Genomic DNA, 25,601 nt, shown 5'->3' on the forward strand with positions numbered 1-25,601 from the left:
AGGAGTAGCAGGAGCTTAGAGGGTTCCTTTTTCTCATTATTTTGAAGATGCTTTAACTTGGTAACATATTGAAATGCCCTAATCTGCATTATAAAATAAATCAGAGTTGTTTTTTTTTTTTTTCCTAGTCTGTATTCACTTTTAAAATACTGTATGACTTCAGGCAAGCCTTTCAAACAGAGCTTGGCATGGGTTACACATCAGACAGATGTGTGCTAGATCAGCTTACTGCAGGGGCCCAAGAGGAGGAATGGCAGGGTATGGGAGCAGCTTCAGAAAAAAATAATTAATTCAAAAACGTAGGAGCTTAAGCACAGGTGGAAAACAGAAAAAAAAAGCTGGGGCACACCAAAGTTGGGTTTGAAAAGTACCGTAGACAGAATAGGAGTATTTGGCAACTATTTTGTAGCTGTTTTCAGGAAAGAAAGAAGACCTAGGTGTTTGTAAGCCCGGAACCAGAAATGTTAGGCTAGATCTTTCCAGACACTAATGGTTGGTTAAAGTGATTAAGCACCAGTACATGATAAACAATTAGTGAATTGAATTGTGATATCTGATTATATGAACCTAGGTGTTTTAAGTTTTTTTTCTTACTTTGCCCCTGCAGATGTATTACTTCAAAAGCTTTCTTCATGCCTTGTTCTGAATAGGATAAAAAAGTGATTGCGTAGTCAAAGACTTTATTGGCACACAGCACTTGATTTTTCTCTCTCTTCTTTTTTTGCTGATTCCTAATTAAATACTTCCTTTAAATGTTGGTTATTTCTTGCTCTGTGAATATATGAGTTATATACGTACCAATCTGTTAAACTTTTGGATGGCTATTTTAAAAAATGAACCTAGGTATCCAAGAGTAATTATGTATTTAAATTTATTAACCTCCTTATTATAAAATGTTGCATGTTGATTTTTTTTTGGTGATGTCAAGAAGTTTTGATCTTTTGTTACTTATTGATAAAATTTATTTATGCAGAATTTGTTATGCTATGAGACATATAAAGCAAAACAGTCCAGAAATAAAATTTTCTGTTAAGACTGTTATTTTTCTCATAGGAATGAATTAATTAGTGCTGTATTTTCCAGAGTTATTCTTGTAAATATTTCCCATATTCTTGGATCACTCTTTGTTCTACCAGTGCCAAAACCTGTTGTTAAACTTATCGTCATAATTAGTATCACTAGGACGTATTTAGGATTACAGTTCTACTATTATAATCAAGGTTGCATAACATGTATCACAAACTTTAAACTCTCTGGGGAATGAGAATGGAAGGTTTAGAATAAATAGAAGTTAAGGACAGTTTATGTAAACTCTGCATATTTTTATGAGGTATTTTCACTATCCAAAACAATTTACATGCTTAATGTAGTCAGCAAGGGTGGTGATTTTTTTTTGTTTTGTTTTGGTTGGTTTTGTTTGGTTGGTTTTGTTTGAGTTTGTGTTGGTTTTGTTTTGTTTTTCTTTTTTCCTGGGATTAAAACTGCTTAATAACACCACCAAATAGAGTCCTGGGTGAATCTGTGGATGAATTCCAGGAAGCCCTCTCCAAGGAGCTTGTCTAGAATAATTTGCCAGGCATGTCAATGTGACCATGGGTTGTGTCTCTGTTGTGGTCATAAAAACGATGCAGCAACCAGAAGGGTCACAAGTGAGACATTAAAAGGACGGTCTGGTAAAAAAAAAAAAAAAAAAAGAAAAAAATTACTTTGCTATAGTGTAATGGAAACAAGATCTACCCTGTTAGAAGGAAATGAGTAGCTATACAATAAGACACACTGTATGCAAAAAATGCAAACTTATTTTGTGTATTATTTTCAATTTTTAGTTTACCCACTTAAGTCCTATGTAAGAGCTGGTGAAAAAGCAGTAAGGGAAATCTTTAAAGTGAAGTCCAGTTTCTGGCCTATTTGCAGACGAAATAGTACCTCTCTTCCAGACAATTAATGTGAGGCAACATCACGAGCAGAAGCTACTAAGATAGTGTGTGCAGGTAGTGGACGTTGCAGAAAGGAAGTCACTTGGGCTGCTTGTCTGCATGGTGAAGAAAGTTAGTGTGTTGGTCATACTGTACTTAAGTGTCCTTTGGAAACTCTTCTTACAGGTTTTTTCCAGCCATCCAAAAAATAAAGCACAAAGGTCTCTTTCTAGCTTTTAAAATAAGTTTTTCTTTCTACTACATGGGCAATACCAATTTTTGTGTGTACAACTGGGGGAAAATTAAGCTTACTTTCATGGAAAACTGGCCTTATACGGTATTGCAGGACTTGTTTCCATTTAATTTCTTCCCCTAGCAATAACTTTCAAGCTTGTTGATCAATTTAAACAGAATTTGTCAGGAGTGAGCCCTAATGCGTGAAGTTTCGACAAGTCTATTAATGCTATTAATATTGCCCCTGGGTTCAGTAAGTGCTGTGGACTTGTCTTAGCAAGGAACACACATGTGAGAGAGATATTAATGATCCTGGGAAGGATGTTTGTCAGGGTTCATTCTTAAGTCAAAACTTTTGCCTTGTTTGTTTTCTGCTGTCTAAAGAGGTATAAATCCCAGATGAATCTTTTCCCACAGTTGTGGTTATCTATTGCCGATGTGGGTTATCTTCATAGTACAAAGCAGACTGTTGCTTCGGTTCCAGGGTAACTCAATAACAAAATGAGTCCATCTGAAGACTTGAATCCATACATGCTTCATTAGTTATTGCTCTCAGAATTGTTTTATTGCTGGTTTTTTATTGTCCAACTGCTCTTCAAAGAGGTTTTAGTAATTAAACTGTATACTAGATACGTATATCCCACATCACTGCATGTATATACTGCCCTATTCAAAATGTTTGGCAGCTGGCAACTCTTCAGAGGAGGGTTAGGGAGAAACAGAAGGGCCTCTCTGTTTAGTTTTGTTTATTGACTCCTTTAAGAACTTCTGCAAAACATCTTTGACGGTTTACAAATTACACATTTAACAAATTAAACTCTTTCTCATGTGTATAACAATGAATATTAATTACAAAAACAGATGTTTGTGAGAAGAAGACATTGGCCTTCAGTTTTAAAGGCATATTCAAGATGCACAAACTTCGCTTTGCTTTTATTTTGCTTATTAAATTAACTTTAAAAAAACACCCTTCCTCTTCATTGCCTTTAACAAAAACCCCACAGTAATTTTGAAAGACAGTCACCTTCTGTTGTACAAATATTTTTAAAAAATAGATTATATTCCCTGATTTTCTGTGAGTGAAATGTGTCCTTTTTTCATCCAAAATCTTTTGGGAGGGAGGTACTATGTATTTTTGTTGTTTCAACTCACTCCTTTAAAATAGCTTAATGTGAATTGTATTGTATGTACTTTAAGATGGATGAGAACATGATTAGATATAAATAAGTGCATGAGATTGAAAAAAATCTAGAAATATTCCTATAAGAAACTGATTTTTTTATTGAAGGCATATTTGGGTAGTTGCTAGAGTCAGTAGAAAAATATTTTATTTTTTTGGAGATATTTTAATCAAAACAGAAGACATGTTCTCACTTCAGAATTTTATTTTTGCTATAGTAAGGCGTAGTATTTACTGAGGATCAGCTTTGCCAGTGCTTTGAAAAATATTCAAGGGGTAAGGGTACTGTACATGACTATTTTGAAGACAAAAGTTATTTCATCTGGCCAACTTTATCAGGATACATGTCCCACAGATGCATTCATATGGAGGAACTGTGGTGATTTGGGTTTGGAAGCACTGCATTAGTTTTGAGAGTGGCACAGACCTACTGATTTTGTAAGTTCCAATGAAATTGTTCATTTTGACAATTTGGATTTTTTTGACAATACATTCAGATCCTATTAGATTCCTCCTCCTTGGATACTGAAGTAAAACAGAAAATTAAAAGAAAATTATACTATTCACATGAGTCACAGAAATTTGCAGAGAATGGTAATATTAGAGTTTAGTCTGGCTTTTGTACATAGGAACTATTTTGACCAGTTCCTGACCCTGAAGAATATTTATTGCCCTTAAGAAACTGTTCTGTCTGTGACAATGTGGTTCCTTCAGATCTGACTTGCAGGCTCCCTTCTAAATTGCTCTGTAGGATTTTTGCTCTCGTAGCAGGAATGGCACTTCTTCCCAAGTCAGTGCAGCATATCATTGGTATTTATGATACAATTACTACATTATACAGATTTCTCTGTAGTCAACAAGGCTGATGTTAATTCAGGTCTGCACAATTTTGACCAAAACTACCTTTAAAAATAGCCAAGATGCTTCTGTTTCTCCCCTTTATTCTGTCACTTTGCCATTTACCCTGCGTATGTCTTCAGTGTATTCTTTTGTTGGTTGTGGTAATGCCTGCTATGAACTCTGTTTTAGCCCATTCTTGTATCAGCAAGAGTAACTCTCCCAGTGTTCCCTTTTGTTGTCACAAATCTCAGCTTGTAGAAGAAAATTCCATCAGAATGGAAAAAAGGCGTATCAATACCCCCGTCCTTAAAATAACACAGAATGATGGGAATGATAAAAATACTGTGAGAAATTAAAGGTAGCTCAACACCTATCAAAACAAGCGAAGCCAAGCAAACAGCAAAGCTCTTTAAACATGTATGATGCTTCCGTTTAAGAAAGCAAATGAGACTGTTTAAATTAGCTAGGTAACACTTATGCCAAGTACCAGGATTTCTCACTATAGCCCTGTTCTCTCCCCTTTCATCTTTTCTTTAGGGACAAGAGCTGTTTGTTTTATGATTTTTCTAATGCACATAATATGTTGTGGGTACTACTGAAGTCTAAATTATATAGATCTAATTACAAAAATGATTCTGACAGATAGGAAAAATATGCTCATTATATTTTCCAGACTATTTCACTTTTACTTTTAATGAAAATCATATTTGATGTTTGTCTCCAGGAAAGAGATAATTGAAGTATCATGCTTGGGGGAGGCTTGTGTTTTCAGCTGAAGTAGCAAGGCTGAAGATTTAATAATAAAAAAATGTTATAAATCAGGGCCTCTAGTTGTAGGTACCTTGATTCCAAAAGCTTTGCTCTGGAGACTGTCTGCTGAGATTAGGTATTAGGATGAGTCATGGAGAGAAGCAGTTGCAAAAACGGACAATAAATCATTCAGGAAATACTGTTTTGAAGTGGATTTAGAACTGAATATGAAGCCAGTGTAGAACATGCAGCAACAATGATCCTATTTGTCTCTTACCTAAGTGGATATTGAGTGTGTGTTTTAAACTACATGGAGTTTCCATATGAACTTTGGAGTTTGTTTCATATTCAAGATAATTTGCTAGAATAGCATGAGGAGTTAGTAAGGAATAGCTTATTGGGGAGAACATGAGAATGACTGTACTTCCACAGAAGAAGGATCCATCTAGCCAAGCATCCCTTTGTTACAGCAATGCCTGGTAGCACATGTCTAGGAAAGTAACTAGGAAAGTAACTTCCAAATTCTCAGCAGTTTGTGGCTGATGAAATTCCTGAGACAGATGTGATATCTTTCCCTGAAAGAACTATCCGTTTTTTTTTTTTCATTTTTAACTTCTCCAGTGGCCTTCTGAAGCCATACAAGCTTTTAGCATCAATTGTATACATCCAAAGCTGTTTCTTAGGGGAAAGGTATCCAAACAGATGGGCTAGAACTCCAGTTACAGTCCTGTAGGGGTTGTTCATCCCTTTGCCTCTGCCACATCTATACCTTATGCAATCAGGGGTTTCTAGTTTGTTCACCCCCTTCACCTTGTGGTGAACAAACGGACAAACGGCATAGACCAAGTTCAAGGATGAAAGTAGTAGATGGCATTTATTGCCACAAGTGCAGTTTTATACAGTTTTACCAATTTATGTGTCTCTTCACTATTGGTTACAAGTTACAGCAGTAACATCTCATTGGCTATTTTTGCTATCATCAATGTTACTCTTCCACTCCCTTCTCTCTCATGGGTACACTTTAATATCTCTGGATACTCCTTTACTCCCATCTTTCTCACGGGTAGCCCTTAATATCTTCAGGGCTAATTTCTGTTCCCAAGCCCTCCGTCAGAGAATCCACAGACCCACTGTAGTCTCCCACAATCTTGTTACTCAGTGGCTAGCTTAATATTTCATTAATATAGACTCCATTATTGTCTTTCATTATTATGCAACTCACACGTCTTTAACAAATTGTTGATATTTGAAGTCCTAGAAGATATTTCAGACTGTATAGAAGTAGTTATCTATAACTTTGAAAAATGGTATCATTTACGTGTAAAGTGCCAGCTCTGCTCTGCCTAACTGCCTAAGAAAGGAAACAAACCTGAGTAATCAAAACAGAAACCATCCTTTTCCCTCCTTCAACACCTTCTTGATAACTCAGTCAAGAAATTTAGCAGAAAGGGTCTCTGGAACGTGAATTCCTGAGGGAGAAGGACATAGTAATGTTCCAACAATGTGAAAATGAGAAGTCAAAATGAGTGGGATGAAGCTTGTTTCACATGTCAGGTTTTTTCATTTACGTATCAGAAAAGCCATCAAAACAAGGTGTTATTGTTGGGTTTTTTTTTCCTTTTTTTAACTTGGTGTACTAGGTCTGAATGCTGATATCACACATGAGTTTTTACAGGATATATGTTAGATAGCGTCCTTGTCTCGAGGAGGTTCTTGTATAATGAAACTGGCACAACGTGAATGTCTTCAACTCAACTACAGAAAGTAAATATAAAGCAAGTACCAGAAGGATTTGACTGTAACCTGGGAAATGCACACTTTTCTCTCTCTGCTATTCAAAAGGACAGTCTACTTCTATAATTTCCTTGCTACTTTGTTGCTGATACTCAGGACTGAAAAAAAGTCTCATATGCTGGTGTTAAACTGATATGGACAGTAAGTAGCCTGTGATATGAAGAAGATACTTAACATACTTAATCCTTGATCCCACTGTATAACCAAACTGTGCTCTAATACAGTGTAGATAAGATACCTTTTATTCTAAGGTCACCAATGGTTAAAAGCTACTGAAAGCTCTGTCCCGTGAGTATCCCTGACAGGAATTCCTGTTTACAGTAAGAGTAGAAGGAACTGTTGAGACTGATTTTTTTTTTTTTAAATAACCAGCCACTACTTACATTCTGAGATCTCAGTGCTCAGCATTGTTGTATGAGAAATATTGGTAGCTAGTATTTGTTTGCGTGCATTTCATATTCAAGGCAATAAAGCTCTTTATTTATTTAATTTTAACCCAAGGGTGCTGGACCACAAACAGCCCTACTGGAAACTAGTTGGGCCACAGAACACTTTACAGTTTTCAAACCATGCTGTTTTTTCCAAGTGCTTCATTTAGCTTAACCTTCCACCTTTGAAAATCTTCACAGAGACATGCACTAGTTTATTCCTTAGTAGAACAAAAAGGGTCTTCTATGTGCAGCAGAAGGTTGTTCACAGTCCAGGTTTACATCAATCCCTAATTAATTAACAGAAGAGAGAAAATTCTGTTGTGTTCTGGTGACAGTAAAGTTCTTCCGTAAGGTGTTGGACATGTGCTTCTGTTTCTTCCTTTAAATTTCTGTTTCCTAATTAGAAAATACATCTCACTTTAACAACTACTATTTGAAATAAATTTAACCTCATTAAAATACAGAAAAATTATGCTTAAAAGAATTTCCATCAATGACTCTTCTGAGTTCATTGCAACAGGTTTGAACAAGAACAACTGTACAGCAGTACTAAAAGTAACTTCAAGGAATCATTAATTCTGTTTACTTCAGGAGTCTGGATTTTATTCTAAGTGTGGAAGCTTGGTCAGAGAGAGTTGAGGAGTTACATGAACTATCTCTAATTCAGGTAGATATTTCTGAGTTACTGTAGCCACAGTTCAGCTTTTTCTGTAAGTATCTTGTATGTTGTTCTCACCAAACACGATAAATTCAGTACATTTCCAAGTCACTTCAACAACTTTAATTAATTTAAACTCATTTTGTTAGGGCTTTCTCCTTCTGCCTGAGAAACTCGCTGTTTTGTGTGACATTAAAGATCAATGTGACTGCCTACACATCTAAGGAAAAAATGCTTCTAAACAAGGAGTATGTGTATTGTCCTGACACTGAAATAACAGTTTTCTGCTTCAATTATACCATACTGCTTTGGAAAACAGTGTATTCTGAGTACTAATGATGGCATTGATAGCAACTCTTTCTGGTGGTCAGTTAATTAGTTGGAACTATATTTTTAAATTATTTGATTCTGGAAGTTTTGCATGTCTAATGATATTTATCTAGTAGTATCAGAGGCTGTTCTTAACAAAGTCTTTCTAAATCATTGTCTTGTAGTATGATATCATTTCTGCCTAGAAATAACTTTTCATTGTAGTAATTTGTAAGACTCTGGCAAGAATTAACATACGTTTGTTACATGCTCTGAACATGTGATGTGTTGTATAAACACCTAACAGCACTATGCAAGCACTTGCATAACACACTTATATTGTGAAAATATTTTTTCAAATGGATTAATAAATGTTGTGGGGAAGATGGTTCTGTTTCCTTCTTACTAATAATTCCTTTTAATTATTTGTTTTCCAGATAATGGAGGACAAACTTTGGCAGGTGGGAATAACTGGCCACTGAGGGGAAGAAAATGGACCCTCTGGGAAGGAGGAGTGAGAGGAGTAGGCTTTGTTGCAAGTCCTCTACTGAAACAGAAAGGTGTAGAAAGTCACGAACTCATCCATATCTCTGACTGGTTGCCAACACTAGTGCACCTTGCTGGAGGACATACCAATGGCACAAAGCCTTTGGATGGCTTTGATGTTTGGAAAGCTATCAGGTAACTTGCATGTCAAATCACCGAGTCAGCATTCTGGTATGAGAAGAATTTAATCAGCCCAGAGAAAAGAGCTGGAACTGCAGGAGGATTATTACTTGGTCATTTTCCTAAATAAAGGGAAGGTACAAGTGCAGATAACGTTACTATCTATGAGAGAATTATCCAGGTTGCAAATCAATCGTGGTTCCAGATGCAAACCTTCATAGCAGCTTTAACTGGGTATGTTGAATTTGTTAGTTTGGACACAACAACGTAGAAATATGTTACACTTTTTCAAGAACGCTCCGTGATGCAGAAGTGCGTTAACTGATTTTGCACAGCGTGGAGTACAAGTGAGTAGATTTTCTGGACCCAGCCCTGCTCTCTACAGAGCCCAGTTGGGTGTCACTGCAGGGTGCATCTGGAGTTGGACATATGGGAAATCTATGCAGACATTAAACTCACTGAGCATGGTTTCCACTTTGGTGATTTGTTAGCTCAGTATAGCACCTGTCAGGCTGGCTCCAAGTGGAACCGTTTGAATAGATTCACATCATGCTGTCCAGTGTCTCAAAAAGCCTACGAGGTTCAGTACAAAAGAAGACCTGACTTGGTTCCTCACAGGTCATGACATTGTGTGTGATTTGAGCAAGGTGCAGCACTCGGGAGGACAGTGTAGACGTGCTTAGATGGCTGGAAAAAAAGGCAGCTTAGCTCCAGTTGGGTTGACACAGGCTGAGCTAATGACTTTTACTGGGCTCTTTCTGACTCTGTGCACCTCTTGTGCTGTCTGAATTAGCTGGGATATCCCAAACCCCATTAGTTCACATAATGGAGGGTCTTTTGTGCATTGAAAGAAAAATTAGTTAAATCCCATACATTTTTCCTCTGGAAAAAAACAGTTTTAATGGTATCACAAATACTGGATACTGGGGGCTCTATGCACGTCTGAATATATGCTTATTATTGCTCCATTTGGCTCAGCAAAATGGAATACAATTTAAAAGAATAAATGAAATCAGCCTTAAGTGATAAAGGTGATTTTTTTTTCTCCTGGAACAAACTATCAAAAGAAACTGGTTTTGCCCCTTTGTGATATCTTCAATTGAGATTATATTCAATCAGTCTTTCATCTGGCAAAGCTTTTCTTTTATTCTAATGTTATTTTATTCTACTAAAGTGGATTGCAAAGTCCTTAAAACTCAGGTTCCTGCAGAATTTTGAACTTCTGTGTTCAAGGCTTAGTTTTGCAAAATTTGCATGGTGACATTGGTTTAACTTCCTTTTTTTCCCTCTTATATGGTGCATGGAATGTATTAATTGATGGGGCTAAACCCTGTTGTCTGTTTTCTTATAAGTTATATTAATGTCTTTGAATATAGTTTTACTTTGCAAAAGAGTAATTTAGGATTGGGTTTAGTACTGCTAAAGCAGAATAAAAGAACTAGCAGTTCTGTTTCCTACATGCTGTTTATCTGAGAATTAGTGTTTTGTTTCTTTTGATAGTCTTTGTTCTGTTTTTATAGCAGTCAGACAATATTATATTATGTATATATATATATGTATATAACCTTTTGTCCCCTTCTCAGGGTTCCCACCCCAACTTGTATGTAGCAATTTCTGAATTTTCTGCCATTTTCTACGTAGCTCATTATGATAAACACTGATTTTTGTGTGTCTTAGCATCCTAGACAGTCAATTACAAGGGTAACTTCCTAAACAGGTATGAGCAAGAGTGTTTGGGTCAGGAATTGAGATAAGAAATTGAGAGCTGGAGAGGGCAGAGTTGAACCCATCTACCCATCCCTGGTTAGCGCTATGTAGACCCTGGAGTAAAAAAAAACAAACAAAAACCAACCAAACAAAAAATCTCAACAAACCCCAAAGCCCCTGTATCTTGAGTTCAGAATTGTTTTGTTTGTATCTTTAGTAGGATTACCTGGTTTGAAGCTGCTAAGCTTTATTTATTTCTCACTACTGCCTGTGTTTCTGAGGTGCTGTGGGGTAGTTTTCTGTACTAGCTGGAGTTTGCAGAGACCTTGTGGCCTCATGCCCAGGTGTACTGTATGTCTGTCTTCCAAATGGAAGAAGATAAGGATGTGCGTAATTGAGGCTGAAGACCATTAAGTACCAGGAAAGAATGGAGACTTCTGTCCAGCCAGAGATAGTAAAATGTTTTACATGGCAATGTTACTGTGGCAAAACTTTGCACCAGCAAGATCCTGGGGTACTCCTAAACCACAGACTTTTCTTCCAGCTACCAGCAGCATTCCTGCCGAATTCAGGTTCTGTGTCAACTAGGTTTTCTTTGTCATGGACTGATCTCAGATCAGGTTACTTCAGCAGTAAAATTCTGCATGGGGAAGGATGGGTATAGCTGTGCATCCCCTGCATGCTCCTGGCACTTGAATCTCATATCCTTGCAGAGGGACTGAATAAGTTTACTGGCACTGGTTGATAATAATTGACCACCAATGTTTTCAGTCGTGACAACCAGAGGGCCTGTCTGGAGTTGGGGGGGCTGGCAAAAGTAAGTTTTGTGAATTCTTAGGCTGCTCTTTGGCTGACCTTGCTGCTGAAATGTCAAATTTCACATGATTTTTCCATGTAATCAGGAGAAATGAGTGTATTAAATTTGATGATCATAACTCAAAAGGTCACTTGAATATTGGATAGGAAACAATGAAGGCACAGTGCCCTTTTGGTGATATCTGATGGAAAGTTCAAATATGTTGCTCATAATGAGTGCAATTAAATTTTGCCAAGAGTCTACCTCATTTGAAAAAAAATAAATTAGTAGCCAATCCCCATGTCACATCTGTATTTTTTTCAGCACAGTTTAGTGAAAGTAGCTGCATACACTTCTTGTCTTTTTTGGTTTTTTTTGGGGGGGGGGACACGCTTTAAACTTACAGTTTCATATGTGTGTAATCAGAAGGAAAAAGATCATAAATTTGGAACCTTGATTTAGATATTCAGAAGGATGTATGAGACAATGCAGATAGATTCTCTCAAAAGTCACAAAAATATTGGTTCCATTCCAGTATCTGTCTGATCTCTATAAATGGTCACTTTTCAAAGGATGTGTTCTTACTATGATATTTATATAACAAATATAAATAATATAATTCTGAAAATAACTACAGATAAACATATTTAATATAGATCATGATATAAATAATATAGAAATTAGATATAAATTTTGATATTCTAAACTAAAATTAACTTTCTGTCATAATTTTAGGATGATCAGTAATCCATACTAGGAGTTGCATTAACGTGACACTGATTAATATTAAGTCCTTGTAGTAAATAGAGGTGTTGAAAACCACGCATGTATACAACTGTTTGTTTGGTGCCTCCTCTACTTAATTATGACTTGAAGAACTGGAAGGAAGTTAATGGTTAGGAGCAAATGGCATTATAAGATACAGTTCAGGAGCACATGTTTCTTCTGGACAAATGTATCTTCCTCTGCATTCTTCACTTAGCTGGTTATACTTTAAAGTTTCTTTCACACAATGCAAGAAACTGAGGAAGTACAATGTTCTTGTTCTCATTGCCTGAATTTATTTTCTTAGGTAAAAATCTGCATGCTACTTAAAAGCTCTTTGACAGGGACTTGGAGCTCAAAAGTTTGTCTGCTCTTTCTAAATCAATCTGCAGGCCTAATAGTGTAGGAAATACTGGTGCAACACGGTATCAGTGAGGAATGGGATTCTTCTTAGAACAGAACTGAAATAAAGCAGGATTTACTTGCACTCTTGCAGTCCGACACTCTCACTCACCAAAAGGTGTGTGTCTAAGAAGTCTACCCAGCAGCCAGGCACCAGGGCAGGGGTTTCCACCCATCCGTCTTGCAGCCAGACACCACGATTTTTGTGACCAGATATTAGGCTCAGGATCTGCTGCAATGGTGCACAGGTCTAGGGACACCAGCTGTGAGGTTCTTCTAACATCTTTTGTGTTCTTCTTAGGTTGGTAGCCACACACACGTTCTGGTTATGCGTTTTGGTACCCTTTGGTGCTGCTTCTCTGTCCTGTCCCACCTCTGTGTGTTACCAGGTGCCATCATTGGTTTGTCTCCAGGTATCCCTGTCCTGTGAAACTGGCCTGTGTGTTGGTGTCTTACTGACCTGCTAATGTGGGTGTTGGTAACACAAGCTATTGTGAGAGCCCTCTCCCTGCTGTGTGTTCATGCTCCTGCCTCCCCTGATCTTCCCTGTCATTCCCTGGTCTTGACCTTTCAGCTACTTTTTTCTACAGGAAAAGATACTGGCCCACCAAAAAAGTTTTGTGTGCAAAATTTCCTGCAGCTTATCTTTAGACTGGTAGTTCCTAAACTTTATTTTCCTTCCAGTACCTTTTGAATTAGATTTAACTTTCTCATGAATATCTCTAACTTCTTTTTGGAAATAACTTAGGGTAGTATCACTGTACCAACCCGTTTTTGGATATCCAGCAGACCATTCCAACCTCAGGCATAAACCTTTTCTATAAATCAGGGTGGACTGCACTTTTCTGGTACCTTAGGTTACCATGAGCAGCACTATGATACAGATGGAACCTCTAAAACCATGTACATATTAGAAAGTATATCTGAAAATACAGTTATAATATCACTAATATATTTTTCAAAAATATTAATTAAGAATACTAAGAACAAATAATGGAAAACAATACTAAAATGCAACTAGTCACAGAATCTAAACTGTACTGCCTGTTTGCAAGCAAGAATCTCAAAAGGCTTTGGTGTTTCTAAGAAACATCTGCTCTCCAGATGCTTGCTACTCTATTGAAATCGAGACACTAGGCAAAATGATTTTCCTTATGCAGAAATTTGCCCCAGTTGATACATTGTTTTGATATATTTTGTTGTTTTCAGTACTGAATGTCTGGTGTGTCTGTGCTCAGAAAAAAAGGTTTTATTTTGCATTAACAGGAAAATGGAGAACCAAATGTTAGAGCACATGAAGCAGTTTGATAGCACTGAGAGATTCATGATAAAATACGGTCAAAATAATATTTCTTCAAAGCTTGTTAGCAAGCATAGGCTTTCAAGTTTTACTTATACATTTTTGAGGGCAATTGTCAGCTTTATATTTTTGTAATGTTGGAAACATCCGAATTGATTGGACGAAGTAAATCAAGCAAGATCAACTTGACTTCTTGTATACCAAATGGTTACATTCATTTTAGAAATTAAACACCTGTTTGAAAAAAATGTTCGTGTTTTGGTATAAATTAATGCTGAAGAAAGAGCAATCTAAACCTGGCAGTAATGCTTATTTCCAGGATATCTGAAATACAATTACTTTAGCATGTACAGATGTGACCCAGAGAAATACAATATATGGCAAGGTTATAAAGGTTCAGCTTTTGCTGAATGACACTGAGGATATTTTTGTGCAAGATAAACATATTTACCCTGAAAAAACCTTGGATTCCTTCCCAAGGACACCTTCTGCCTATTTAAGAGCAACAACAACAAAAGTGAAAGATCACATGTAGATGTTTGTTCACATTCAGTAAGGGGTAACAGATCTTTCTGTATATTTTAAAAACTTTGCAAAGCAGAAGATATTCTCCGCATAAAGTAGCTGATTGTCTTACCAACTCTGAAGTTTGTCTGCATGTTTCCATCAAGATGTTCTTACATAGTGGATTTTTTTGGAAAACAATACCTTTTAACTGCTTAATTAAATAGTCAGCCCGACATGGTAGAATAATAATCAGACAAAGGAAGAAGTTCCTTCTTTTTAAGGAAAGGAACAATGTATTAGAATATTGAAGTCTAAAAATAAATATTCTAAAATGATAGTATTATAAGATAGGGTTACACTGGAAGCTACTAAAATACAAAAGCAGGATTTCCTAGAGAATTGCATTACTTTCTTATTCTAGCTCTGTTGGCTACAATATATTCGTGGTGTAAAATACCCTTGGTAGGACATCTGCCAAGGTGGATCTGTTTTTGAGGTCTGTCTTTTGAGGGGACTAAGTTCAGCATGGAGGTCCATAAGTAGGAAGGAGAGTAGGGAGGGGAAACTCTGCCACAATTGCAAATTCTCCCCTTTTTGTTCCCAAGACGTTGGTTTTACCTTCCTCACGTGCTTTCCTGTCACCCAGCTGCTTTCATCAATGTACAATGCCATCTTCTTTTCTCTGGCTATTGTTTTGTGAATAGTATATGCTGGTTATAAACCTTCATGTTTTGTGCAACAGCATTACTGGAATAGCACCCAAACTGAACAAGCAGTTCAGTATCAATTAACAGTGCTACAGAGCTTAATGCACTAATGCCATAAGCTTCAGGGAGTATGTTATTATGCATAAATCACATGTCCAAGTTAATAATACCAATATTCTATCACAGAAAAAAATGAGTTCAATAAAAATTACAACAGTGGCATGCAAAACTTTAATGGAGGTGTAATATTTATATTTTCTGTTCTACCTGATGTGTGATAATGTTCATAGCTATGTGTAGTGTACAGTATCTGTCCTCCAGATTAAAAGCCATAAAGGAAATTACCTTTAATGATATGATAGTAATACTAGGCTGTTTGAACTGCATGAATATCCTCAGTTCTGACTTTCTACCTAACATGGTACTGTATGAATATTGGATATATGAATAGGAGAAACACATAGGAGCACGTTATTTCTTCCTTCTGTATTTGACCCTGGTGGAAGATACTAGATTACTTAGCATGATTCTGGTATTTGGTTTTCTTTAAAAGGAGACTGGAAAATATAGATATAGCTCAGAAACAGCAAAATATCTTCCCAAGACATTACATGCTGTAAATTTGCATCCTAATTTAATTTGTCCTAGCTGGTTCATTTTACTGTTACCTATGAACACATGGTGAACGACACACTTGAACACAGCTATAAATGGAGCATTTAGAGACAGTAAGAGTCCATTAAATCTAATATAAAATTAGGTTAAATAAGGCGAGGCACTCCTTAGTTAAAAGTGTGGCTGCTATAGATAGTGGCATGTATAGGAAAACCAGGTGATCAGGCCCAGTCAGCAAGGGTTCAGGAAAGATAGGTTCTGCCTGAAACAACCTGATCTCCTTCTATGGCAAGGTGACCCAACTAGTAGATGAGGGAAAGGCTGCAGATGTTGTGTAGCTGGGCTTCAGTAAAGCCTTTGACACCGTATCCCACAGCATTCTCCTGGAGAAGCTGACAGCTTATGGCCTGGATGGCTGTACTCTTTGCTGGGTGAAGAACTAGCTAGATGGCCAAGCCCAAAGAGTTGTGGTGAGTAGAGCCAAATCTAGTTGTTGGTCAATCACGAGTGGTGTTCCCCAGGGCTCAGTGCTGGGGCCAGTTCTGTTTAATCTCTTTATCAGTGATCTGGATGAGGGGATTGAGTGCACCCTCAGTAAGTTTGCAGATGACACCAAGTTGGGTGGGAGTGTTGATCTGCTGGAGGGTGGGAAGACCATATAGAGGGATCTGATCTGGCAGAATCATTGGGTTGAGGCCAATGGTATTAGGTTCAACAAGGCCAAGTGTCGGGTCCTGCACTTAGGTCACAACAACCCCAGGCAGCGCTACAGGCTCAGGGAAGAGTGGCTGGAAAGCCACCGGGCAGAAAAGGAATCTGGGGCGGTTGATGGATAACTGGCTGAACATGAGCCAGCAGTTTGCCCAGGTGGCCAAAATGGCCAAGAGCATCCTGGGTTCTATCAGGAATAGTGTGGCCAGCAGGACTAGAGAAGTGATTGTGCCACTGTACTGGGCACTGGTGAGGCTGCACCTTGAATCCTGCGTTCAGTTTTGGGCCCCTCACTACAAGAAGGACATTGAGGTGCTGGGGAGTGTGCAGAGAAGGGCAACGAAGCTGGTGAAGGGTCTGGAGCACAAGTCTGATGAGGAGCAGTTGAGAGAACTGGAGCTGTTCAGCCTGGAGAAAAGGAGGCTGAGAGGAGACCTTATCGCTGTCTACAACTACCTGAAAGGAAGTTGTAGCGTGGAGGGTGTTGGTCTCTTCTCCCAAGTAGCAAGTGATAGAATGAGATGAAATGTCCTCAAGTTGCACCAGGGGAGGCTTAGATTGAATATTAGGAAAAACTTCTTCATGGAAAGGGTTGTCAGGCATTTGAACAGACCATCCCTGCAGGTATGTAAAAGACAATGTATATGAGGTCCTTAGGGACATGGTTTAGTGGTGGACTTGGCAGTGTTAGGTTAATGGTTGGACATGATGATCTTAAAGGTTTTTCTGAACCCTAATAATTCTGTGGTTCTATGATTCTGTGATATTGGGGTGTGGAGGGGGAATTTAATATTTCACACACATTTTGGGAAAACCTTTTTTTGGTAGTTTTTATACACTGAGTTAATAACACTTCAGTTTAATTATTGTAGTTGCTCTATATTAATTGAAAGGCTGTATTATCTGAATATATTTCCTCTTTTATCTAATCCTTGTTGTTGATTTTGTACTTATTCAAAATGCGTAGCATCCAGAAATTGTTTTAGAAATTGATAGAACAATAGTAATTTTAATTACTTTTTATTGAAAATCGTAAATTACTGGTCATTATTGTTTAATTATATATTTTATATATTAAGATAACAGCCATTTTTGAGGTTTCCACTAAGTTTTGTATTACCTGAGCTTTTTTTTCATAATGACAATTGCTCTAGGTGCCCTGGTTGAATTTTTGAGATTTACAATGAAGCTTCTTAACAAAAATACAATACAAAATACAAAATACAAAAAAACCCAATTCAAGTGATTTGCAAGTTTCTAAAAATGTGTTTAGGTTCACTCTCAAACAACAAAATATTGTTGGGTTATGAGGTAGCTCATGTTCTTTCTAATTATATCTTCCTACTTATGGTGCCCTTTATAAGGAGTAAATTTCTTTTACTTAGTTTTTTTAGGGTGAGTGTTTACTTAACACAGAAAATTTATGGGTAAGTTTGGAGGCTCGTTCAATACCATCTCTGTGTAGTCCATGGCTAGAAAAAGAGGGATGATTTTCCTTTTTCAGCAAAAGAAGGTTTAGGGTATCTAAATAAACCTTGTGACCTCAATTGCAGATTGAAGGTAGTTTTTTTGAGGGGTAGGCAATGCCTCTCATGTTTTTTGAGGCACCCAAATAGAATGTTTTCAACATTTTAGATAATAAGTCTCATTCAGATATGCAGAGAGTGTGGCAAGTGTCAGGCTAGCTTACTCTGCAAGATATGATTTTTGAAGTTGATTATTTTAAGACCCTACTTCTGTAGGGCAAATTCTGTACTCTAGACTTGTTAGTAATCCCAGTAAACACCAGTAAAATCAGGGAAATCTGTTAGAGGCAATAGGTGTTGCTAGTGGGCTAGAAAACAGCATTCAGATTAAATTTGATAGCAATTAGTTTATGGTTATGAGCTCATTCTGTAATAGGATGACAAAAAGTCTTAAAATAGAACATGCAGAATCCTGATAAGCTGTAGAAGGAAATTAACATTTCCTTTTGAAATCTGTCCTAGTGAAGGAAGACCTTCCCCCAGAGTGGAACTGCTGCATAACATAGACCCCATGTTTGTGGATGACTCCCCATGTAAGTATGCTACTGATTGTTCAAGACTTATTACATATACAGTTTATATTCTGAACACTCCTTGTTTTCCTTAAGAGAAGTATTTCCTGCTGGGGGAAACAAAATAGAGCAGGATACCTTCTGCTTTTCAGTAAATTTCTTTAAAATACAGAGACATCATCCCCCGGGTGCTGTAAGTACTTACCGAGTTACGACCAACACACACTTCCTATTTCAAGAGCTCTAAAGCACTCCTGAGTAAGAAAAAGGTACTTTGGGATGTGGAAATGTTGAGGACCAGCCAAAAAACCCTTCCAAACCCAGCCTTCGTTGAGCCAGGTTGGCAGGTAGCTTCCAATGAACTGCTTGTCCTAGTGATTCTTGATACATCTATATAATATGACCTTGCAAACGGAAAACTGGAGTTTGTGAGAAGCTGAGAAGGTCCAACCTTTGCAATTGCTTTTATTCCATAATCACATGGGTTGGATCTTTAATGCCATAATCACATGAACTGGAGCTTAAGTTTGCTAATTCTATAGCTCTTTAAGCACAGTCTGTTTTATGATTCAACATAATTAGTTTGCTAAGCAGTACAAACTTTTCAAGCAGAGATTTTTTTTCATGCAGAACATTGGAACAGGTCCTTTCCAGTGTTTTTATAGCATTTCTATATTTCATTAAATAAAGAAGTAAATTCAGGCAGAGGAAAAATAGTCCAGTGGGGACAGTGATCTGTTGCTGGCAAGAAGGCAGATACATGTTGTGCTGTAATAACTGGATGGAAATGAGTAAGGTGGCCTTCTGTGATGCACAGCTGGTTCTGTGATGCTTTTGTCAGACATAGTACCTGTCTGGTGGTGGCTGGACAGCACTGCCTGCAGATTAATTCCTACATACTGATGGAATTAAGGTGTAGCTACTCCAGTTTCCCTTCAGAGGATGCTCAGTGAGTCGTAGCATTCCTGTACAGTGTTGTGCCCTGATGTGGTATTCCCCGCCATACTTCAGAGACCATCTTTTTGTTGTGGGAACTGTCAGCAGAGGTGTTTGAGTAGAGAAATGCCTGACATAAATTGAAGGGGGATGAGCAGAGGAGGTTTTCAGGAGCTCAGGAAATACCTCTGCAGATTGTTTCCATTACACCATACTGTGATGATACTTCACTGTTTGCTATATATAGTGTGTCCTTACATTTTGTGTGTGTTTTTAGGACATGTGTGCAGTTAGCAGGCCAAGTGGGCAGAAGTTTGTTGCGGGGGTGTAATTTAGGGTTCTGCCTACTGCAGAACAATGTTTAGATTTCTTAAAGGGAAGTGCAACTTAAAAGAGTTCACTGATGGGTCTACTGTATTATTTACTGCATGGGTGAAGTATGCCAAGCCGGATGCTGCTTACCTTCTCTCTAGAAGCCTGTACCCATTCACAAATAAAACTTTCAGGCAAGGCCTGTACCCATCGTGGTGCAAACCTTCAGGATTCTTCTCTCCGTGGTAACTGTTCGCTCTGGAGTCTGTATTTTAAAACTCTGAAGGCAAACTTTCAGGCAAGGCCTTTACCTGTTCGCAGAAGCAGACTTTCAGGCATTCCCTCCCTGATAACCATTTACTCTGGTAGCAAACTTTCAGGCGAGGCTTGATAGCCATATGTAGAGCAGACTTTCAGGAAACAAAATTCTCATAAAAAAGATATTTAATGGAGTATAATAACAGGAGGACTGTCTGAGCTCGACACCTGCGCAGAGGACTGCCTGAGCATAGGAAAACGTAGACTTGTATATCTTTACAAACCATTTGAGCCATGATTCAGTCCAGCAGCAATGTTTCACTTCGGGGTCTTCTTGCTTCTCATTGGATCTTTTTCTCTGATTCCACATGAGCCTTTCTTATGTTCAGCTGTAGACATTGTTTATTGTCCATAGCATTGCAGGTACTCTTTTGTCTAAATAAATCCTTTCTTCCCAGTGAAGTGTGAAACAGGCCCTGTTTTGCAGATGTCTGTAATGTCTCCGCGTTAGCTTTGGATCATTGTTTTTCCCAGTCAGTTCTGTTTCTCCCAGTGAAGTGCAAACTGGACCTTATCTTGCGAGTGTTCATTGTAGTTTGTAGTTGCTTTTGGTAAATATGAGCAGAACTTTACAACTTAAAATTTTAGCAAATCCAGCTTGCCAAGTAACATGAAGCAAAGAGAGTATTAAAAATAATACAACCTTATATCTCTAAATAATTCATTATATTTAGTGTGCATCTACTTAAGCTAACTGATTAAATTTAAATTTAAATTGAGCTTATCCACTGACCTGTGAGTGGTAAAATCATTGCCATACAGCTCACTTATTTGGCAGGGAGAGCTCAAAGTGGAGTCATCCAGGCTGTCATACTTAAAACATGAAGCGGTTGACTCATAGACAAATCGCATACAGTAGGAAAAGTATGCACGAGACTCCCTGTGCCCACAAGTTACTGGCATTCAGTGTGCCATTCTGCTTCCTTGTGGGTCTCCTGGAAGGAATTCTTTGCCTGGCTATGGCTCAGTCCTTTACCTCCTCTGGAGCCTGGACCAAACTGCAGCTGGTTTGAGGGGGGTGGGGTCATCGAGTGCATCCAACACAAAGCTGTAGTAACTGGAACTTCTGTACTTCATGAGATGTGACTTTTAAGCATCACAAACAGAGGAACAGCTATCTGTGCCTGTAAATTTACAATGTTTTTACATGTCCTTATGCACCATATAGGATTTTCCTGTCTCTTCCCAGCAAAGACTTATAGTTTTGTCAAGTTTGTGCTACCTGTTTTACTTTCTCACTTAATAGCGCTTTTAGTCAGGAAGAAGTAGAGTTGATCTCGAAATTAGTATACCCTACATTTTTCCTAGTTTTGATTTTATGAGCATTTGAGAGCAAGTAATTGTATTTCTGGTAGGTTTGACAAGATGTATCACTGTTATACAGAACAAAATATGCATTAAACTGTGCTTTTTCAGATCACTATTCGTTTAATTACGGTTCCTAGTGCAACAGAGCATGTTAATTTATAATGCACTGTTGGGGACAAGAAATCTAGCTTGCCTTGTACTTCATCTGTTGTCATAATGGGCTTCGTTCCTTGTAAGTTAACTGAAATTTGGAGGGGTTTTGTGCTTTGCAGGATGAGTCATTTTATTGTTTATGACTTTGTTTTTGACCCAGCTAGTGAAATTATGCTTTGTCATATAAGGACTGGAATTTCTATTTAGCAGTCTGAGTTATTAGGAGTAACTGTACATGTATGTAACTCAGCTGATTTCCACTTAGTGTCTGGTTTTCATTTGTGCAAACTGAGTAATAAGTTTAGAGCTAAGACCCAGATAGACAATATTGATGTCCCTATTGTGGATAAGATTATGGAGATGCAAAGTTTGGAATATTTAAGTACTGTCATATTTTCAGCAATCAGGGCTCTCTTCATGGATATGGTTTGGTTTTTTAAATCTTAAAATAAACTGCCCGTACGATCTTCCTGTCATCCTCACTAACAAGGAGGGTCTGGTTGAAGCAGTAAAGGTTGAGGGCTGCCTTGGTTGCAGTGACCATGAAATGGTGAAGTTCAGGATCTCGTGTGGCAGGAACAGAATAGCAAGCAGAATTGCAACCCTGGACTTCATCAGGGTGAACTTCAACCTTTTCAAACAACTGCTAGGGGAAATCCCGTGGGAAAGGGTACTTGAAGGTAAAGGGGCCCAAGATAGTTGCTTAGCATTCAGAGACTGCTTCTACCAGGCTCAAGATCAGAGCATCCCAACACGTACAAAGTCAAGGAAGGGAGCCTGGAGACCTGCGTGGTTAAACAGGGAACTGCTGAGTAAGCTCAAGTGGAAGAGGAGAATTTATAGATCATGGAAGGAGGGGCTGGCCACTTGGGAAGAATATAGGGCTGTTGTCAGAGGGTGTGGGGAGGCAACTAGGAAAGCTAAGGCCTCCTTAGAATTAAACCTGGCAAGAGGACAAGGACAACAGAAAGAGCTGTTTCAAATACATGGCAGATAAAATTAACACCAGAGGCAGTGTAGGCCTACTGATGAACGAGATGGGTGCCCTGGTGACAGAAGATATGGAGAAGGCAGAGTTACTGAATGCCTTCTTACTCTGCCAGAGACTGTCCTGAGGAGCCCCGTACCTCTGAGGCTCCAGAGGAAGTCAGGAAAATGGAGAAGTTTGTCTCGGTTGATGAGGACTGGGTTAGGGAGCAATTAGGCAATCTGGACATCCATAAATCCATGGGTCCAGATGGTATGCACCTGTGAGTGCTCAGGGAGCTGGCTGAGGTCGTTCTCCATCATCTTTGGTAAGTCATGGGAAACGGGAGACATGCCTGAGGACTGGAGGAAAGCAAATGTCACTCCAGTGTTCAAAAAGGACAGGAAGGAGGAGCCAGGTAACCATAGACCGGTCAGCCTCACCTTCATCCCTGGAAAGGTGATGGAACAAATTATCCTTGATGCCATCTCAAGACATATCAAGGAGAAGAGGGTCATTAGGGGCAGTCAGCATGGCTTCAGCAAGGGGAAGTCACGCTTAACCAACCTCATAGACTTTTATGAGGACATAACGAGGTGGATAGATGATGGCAGAGTGGTGCATGTGGTCTATCTTGATTTCAGTAAAGCATTTGACACAGTCTCCCATAGCATCATCACAGCCAAACTGAGGAAGTGTGGTCTGGATGATCGGGTAGTGAGGTGAACTGTGAACTGGCTGAAGGAAAGAAGCCAGAGAGTCGTGGTCAATGGGGCAGAATCTAGTTGGAGGCCTCTATCAAGTGGAGTGCCTCAGGGGTCAGTGCTGGGACCAGTACTATTCAATATATTCATCAGCAACTTGGATGAGGGAATAGAGTGCACTGTCAGCAGGTTTGCTGATGACACCAAGCTGGGAGGAGTGGCTGACACACCAGAAGGCTGTGCTGCCATCCAGAGACCTGGACAGGCTGGAGAGTTGGGCAGGGAAAATTTTAATGAAATATAACAAGGGCAAGTGCAGAGTCTTGCATCTGGGCAGGAACAATCCCAGGTTACAGTATAAGTTGGGGAACAACCTATTAGAGAGCAGTGTAGGGAAAAGGGACCTCGGGGTCCTGGTGGACAGCAGGATGACCATGAGCCAGCACTGTGCCCTTGTGGCCAGGAAGGCCAATGGCATCCTGGGCTGTATTACAAGGCGGGTGGTTAGCAGATCAAGAGAGGATCTCCTTCCCCTCTACTATGCCCTGGTGAGACCACACCTGGAATATTGTGTCCAGTTCTGGGCCCCTCAGTTCCAGAAGGACAGGGAACTGCTGGAGAGAGTCCAGCACAGGGCAACAAAGATGATGAAGAGAGTGGAGCAACTCCCCTATGAGGAAAGGCTGAGGAGCTGGGTCTCTTTAGTTTGGAGGAGACTGAGGGGTGACCTCATTAATGTTTATAAATATGTAAAGGGTGAGTGTCAGGAGGATGGAGCCAGGCTCTTCTCGGTGACAACCAATGGTAGGACAAGGGGCAATGGGTACACACTGGAACACAGGAGGTTCCTCTTAAAAATGAGAAGAAACTTCTTCACGGTGAGGGTGACAGACACTGGAACAGGCTGCCCAGGGAGTTTATGGAGTCTCCTTCTCTGGAGACGTTCAGAACCCACCTGGACACATTCCTGTGTAACCTCATCGAGGTGTTCCTGCTCTGGCAGGGGGATTGTACTGGATGATCTTTTGAGGTCCCTTCCAATCCCTGACATTCTGTGATTCTGTGATTTTTTAACGATACAGATTAGCCAAATCTTTAGATTTGCAGAATACTATTAAAGACTAAAGAGGAAATTAAATCCCAAGATACTTTTAAACATAACCAAAAAAACTTCCAGGACATTGCAGATAATCTGGTGAGTTCTGAGAATAATATTATTAAGGAACACACTGTACTGTTGTACACATGTAGAGCATCAAGTTATTGTTGTACTTGCACTCACTGCAGGTTCAGTGGTCCTGAACTCTTGAGTGCTTTTGCATATAATGTATACATTCTTTCAGCATAATATTTTTATTTAACAGATGCATATATCTTCATCTCTGTCTGAAAAAACTGATACTGTATATTTTTAGTAGCATGAGTGGCGGGATGCCTCATGAGATTCATATGATTTTATTTAACTGAGATAGGAAAAGGGAGCTTTGTTCTGTTCAGATTTTTACACCAAAATAAGCATTCCTTCAGGGAAGAATTTGTGCAAAAGATGTAATTAATTTAGTTTCAATTCAACTGTTATAGCTGAGTGTTCCAACAGAATGTTAAGCTAAAGGTAGGAAACACTATCTTGATTACAGAGCTAACGGCATCTTTGCTACTGTATTGCGGGGTTTTTTTATAACTGACCTTGACCTGCGTATTTACCATTCGTGAGCTAACATCACACAGTTTTTCAAGTTCTCAGACCGAGTGCTGGTCTGTTTTCAGGAGTTCATGTCCAGTGCTAAATACTATGGCCCTACAGTAGTCTTGTATCAAAGTACTGTATTTCTGTCCTGTTGTTAATATTAAACAGTGTAAAAGTGAAAATACTGTAAACTAATTTGTCTACAGTTCTATATTACAAAAAAATGCTGACAGGTCTTATTGACCAACTCTTTCAAGTAATCATCTTCTCTGTAAGAGGACAGACTTTCTTCATTCAAATATAAGCCTTTCCAGGAGCCTGAAATGTGTTGCAGTGTTTTAGACTGTAATTCCTCATTTCTTGTTTTCACTGCTAATAACGAGGCTCCTGTCCTTGCCTGCAGACTTTGCCCGCAGGCTCGCCCTGACCTGTGGCAGCCCAGTGGAGTGTCAGGGTTAAAAACAATCTTTTCTCTCAGTCAGTTGGTCTGAGTTGCAAGGCAGAGCTACAATTGTGGTGGTGTAATCGAGGAGGCAGGAGGTGGTGGAGTCAAAAACCAGGGTGGGATCTCCAAAAACAAGGATGGGTGGGCTGGGTGTATTGTGGTCTTTGTAGCTAAGCCAGGCTGGTGGTGAGCAATTGCCAAGATGGCCAGCCTGTCCTCTCCCTTTCTCCCATCCCATCTTCCCTTGAGTTGGATCTGGAAATCACATGGTGACAAGATGAGATCAGCCTTCAGATCCTCAGTGGCAGAGGGAGAAGGAGTCAAGGTTTCTACCACATCAGCCAGCTGAATCAACTTGCCCCGTAGCTGGATGTCTGGAAGCACCATGTTGGTGGAGTGTGTTTGGTGGCAGATGGAGGGACTGACCGCAGGACCAGCTAGATCA

At 39.0% G+C, this 25,601-nt stretch overlaps 1 protein-coding gene across 1 annotated transcript in view; it reads left to right on the plus strand.

Annotated features, from left to right (window-relative positions):
- ARSB (arylsulfatase B) overlaps positions 1-25,601 on the plus strand; it is a gene marked incomplete at both ends in the record, with an annotated part of 68,977 nt that overhangs the window by 24,205 nt on the left and 19,171 nt on the right. Inside the window, 2 exons of the mRNA XM_080362835.1 lie at positions 8,550-8,793; positions 18,277-18,347. Of these exons, the coding sequence (XP_080218961.1) occupies positions 8,550-8,793; positions 18,277-18,347 (315 nt within the window). The remainder of the gene's footprint in view (positions 1-8,549; positions 8,794-18,276; positions 18,348-25,601) is intronic.

Source organism: Nesoenas mayeri (genome assembly GCF_963082525.1).
Source record: "Nesoenas mayeri genome assembly, chromosome: Z".
Taxonomy (NCBI): domain Eukaryota; kingdom Metazoa; phylum Chordata; class Aves; order Columbiformes; family Columbidae; genus Nesoenas; species Nesoenas mayeri.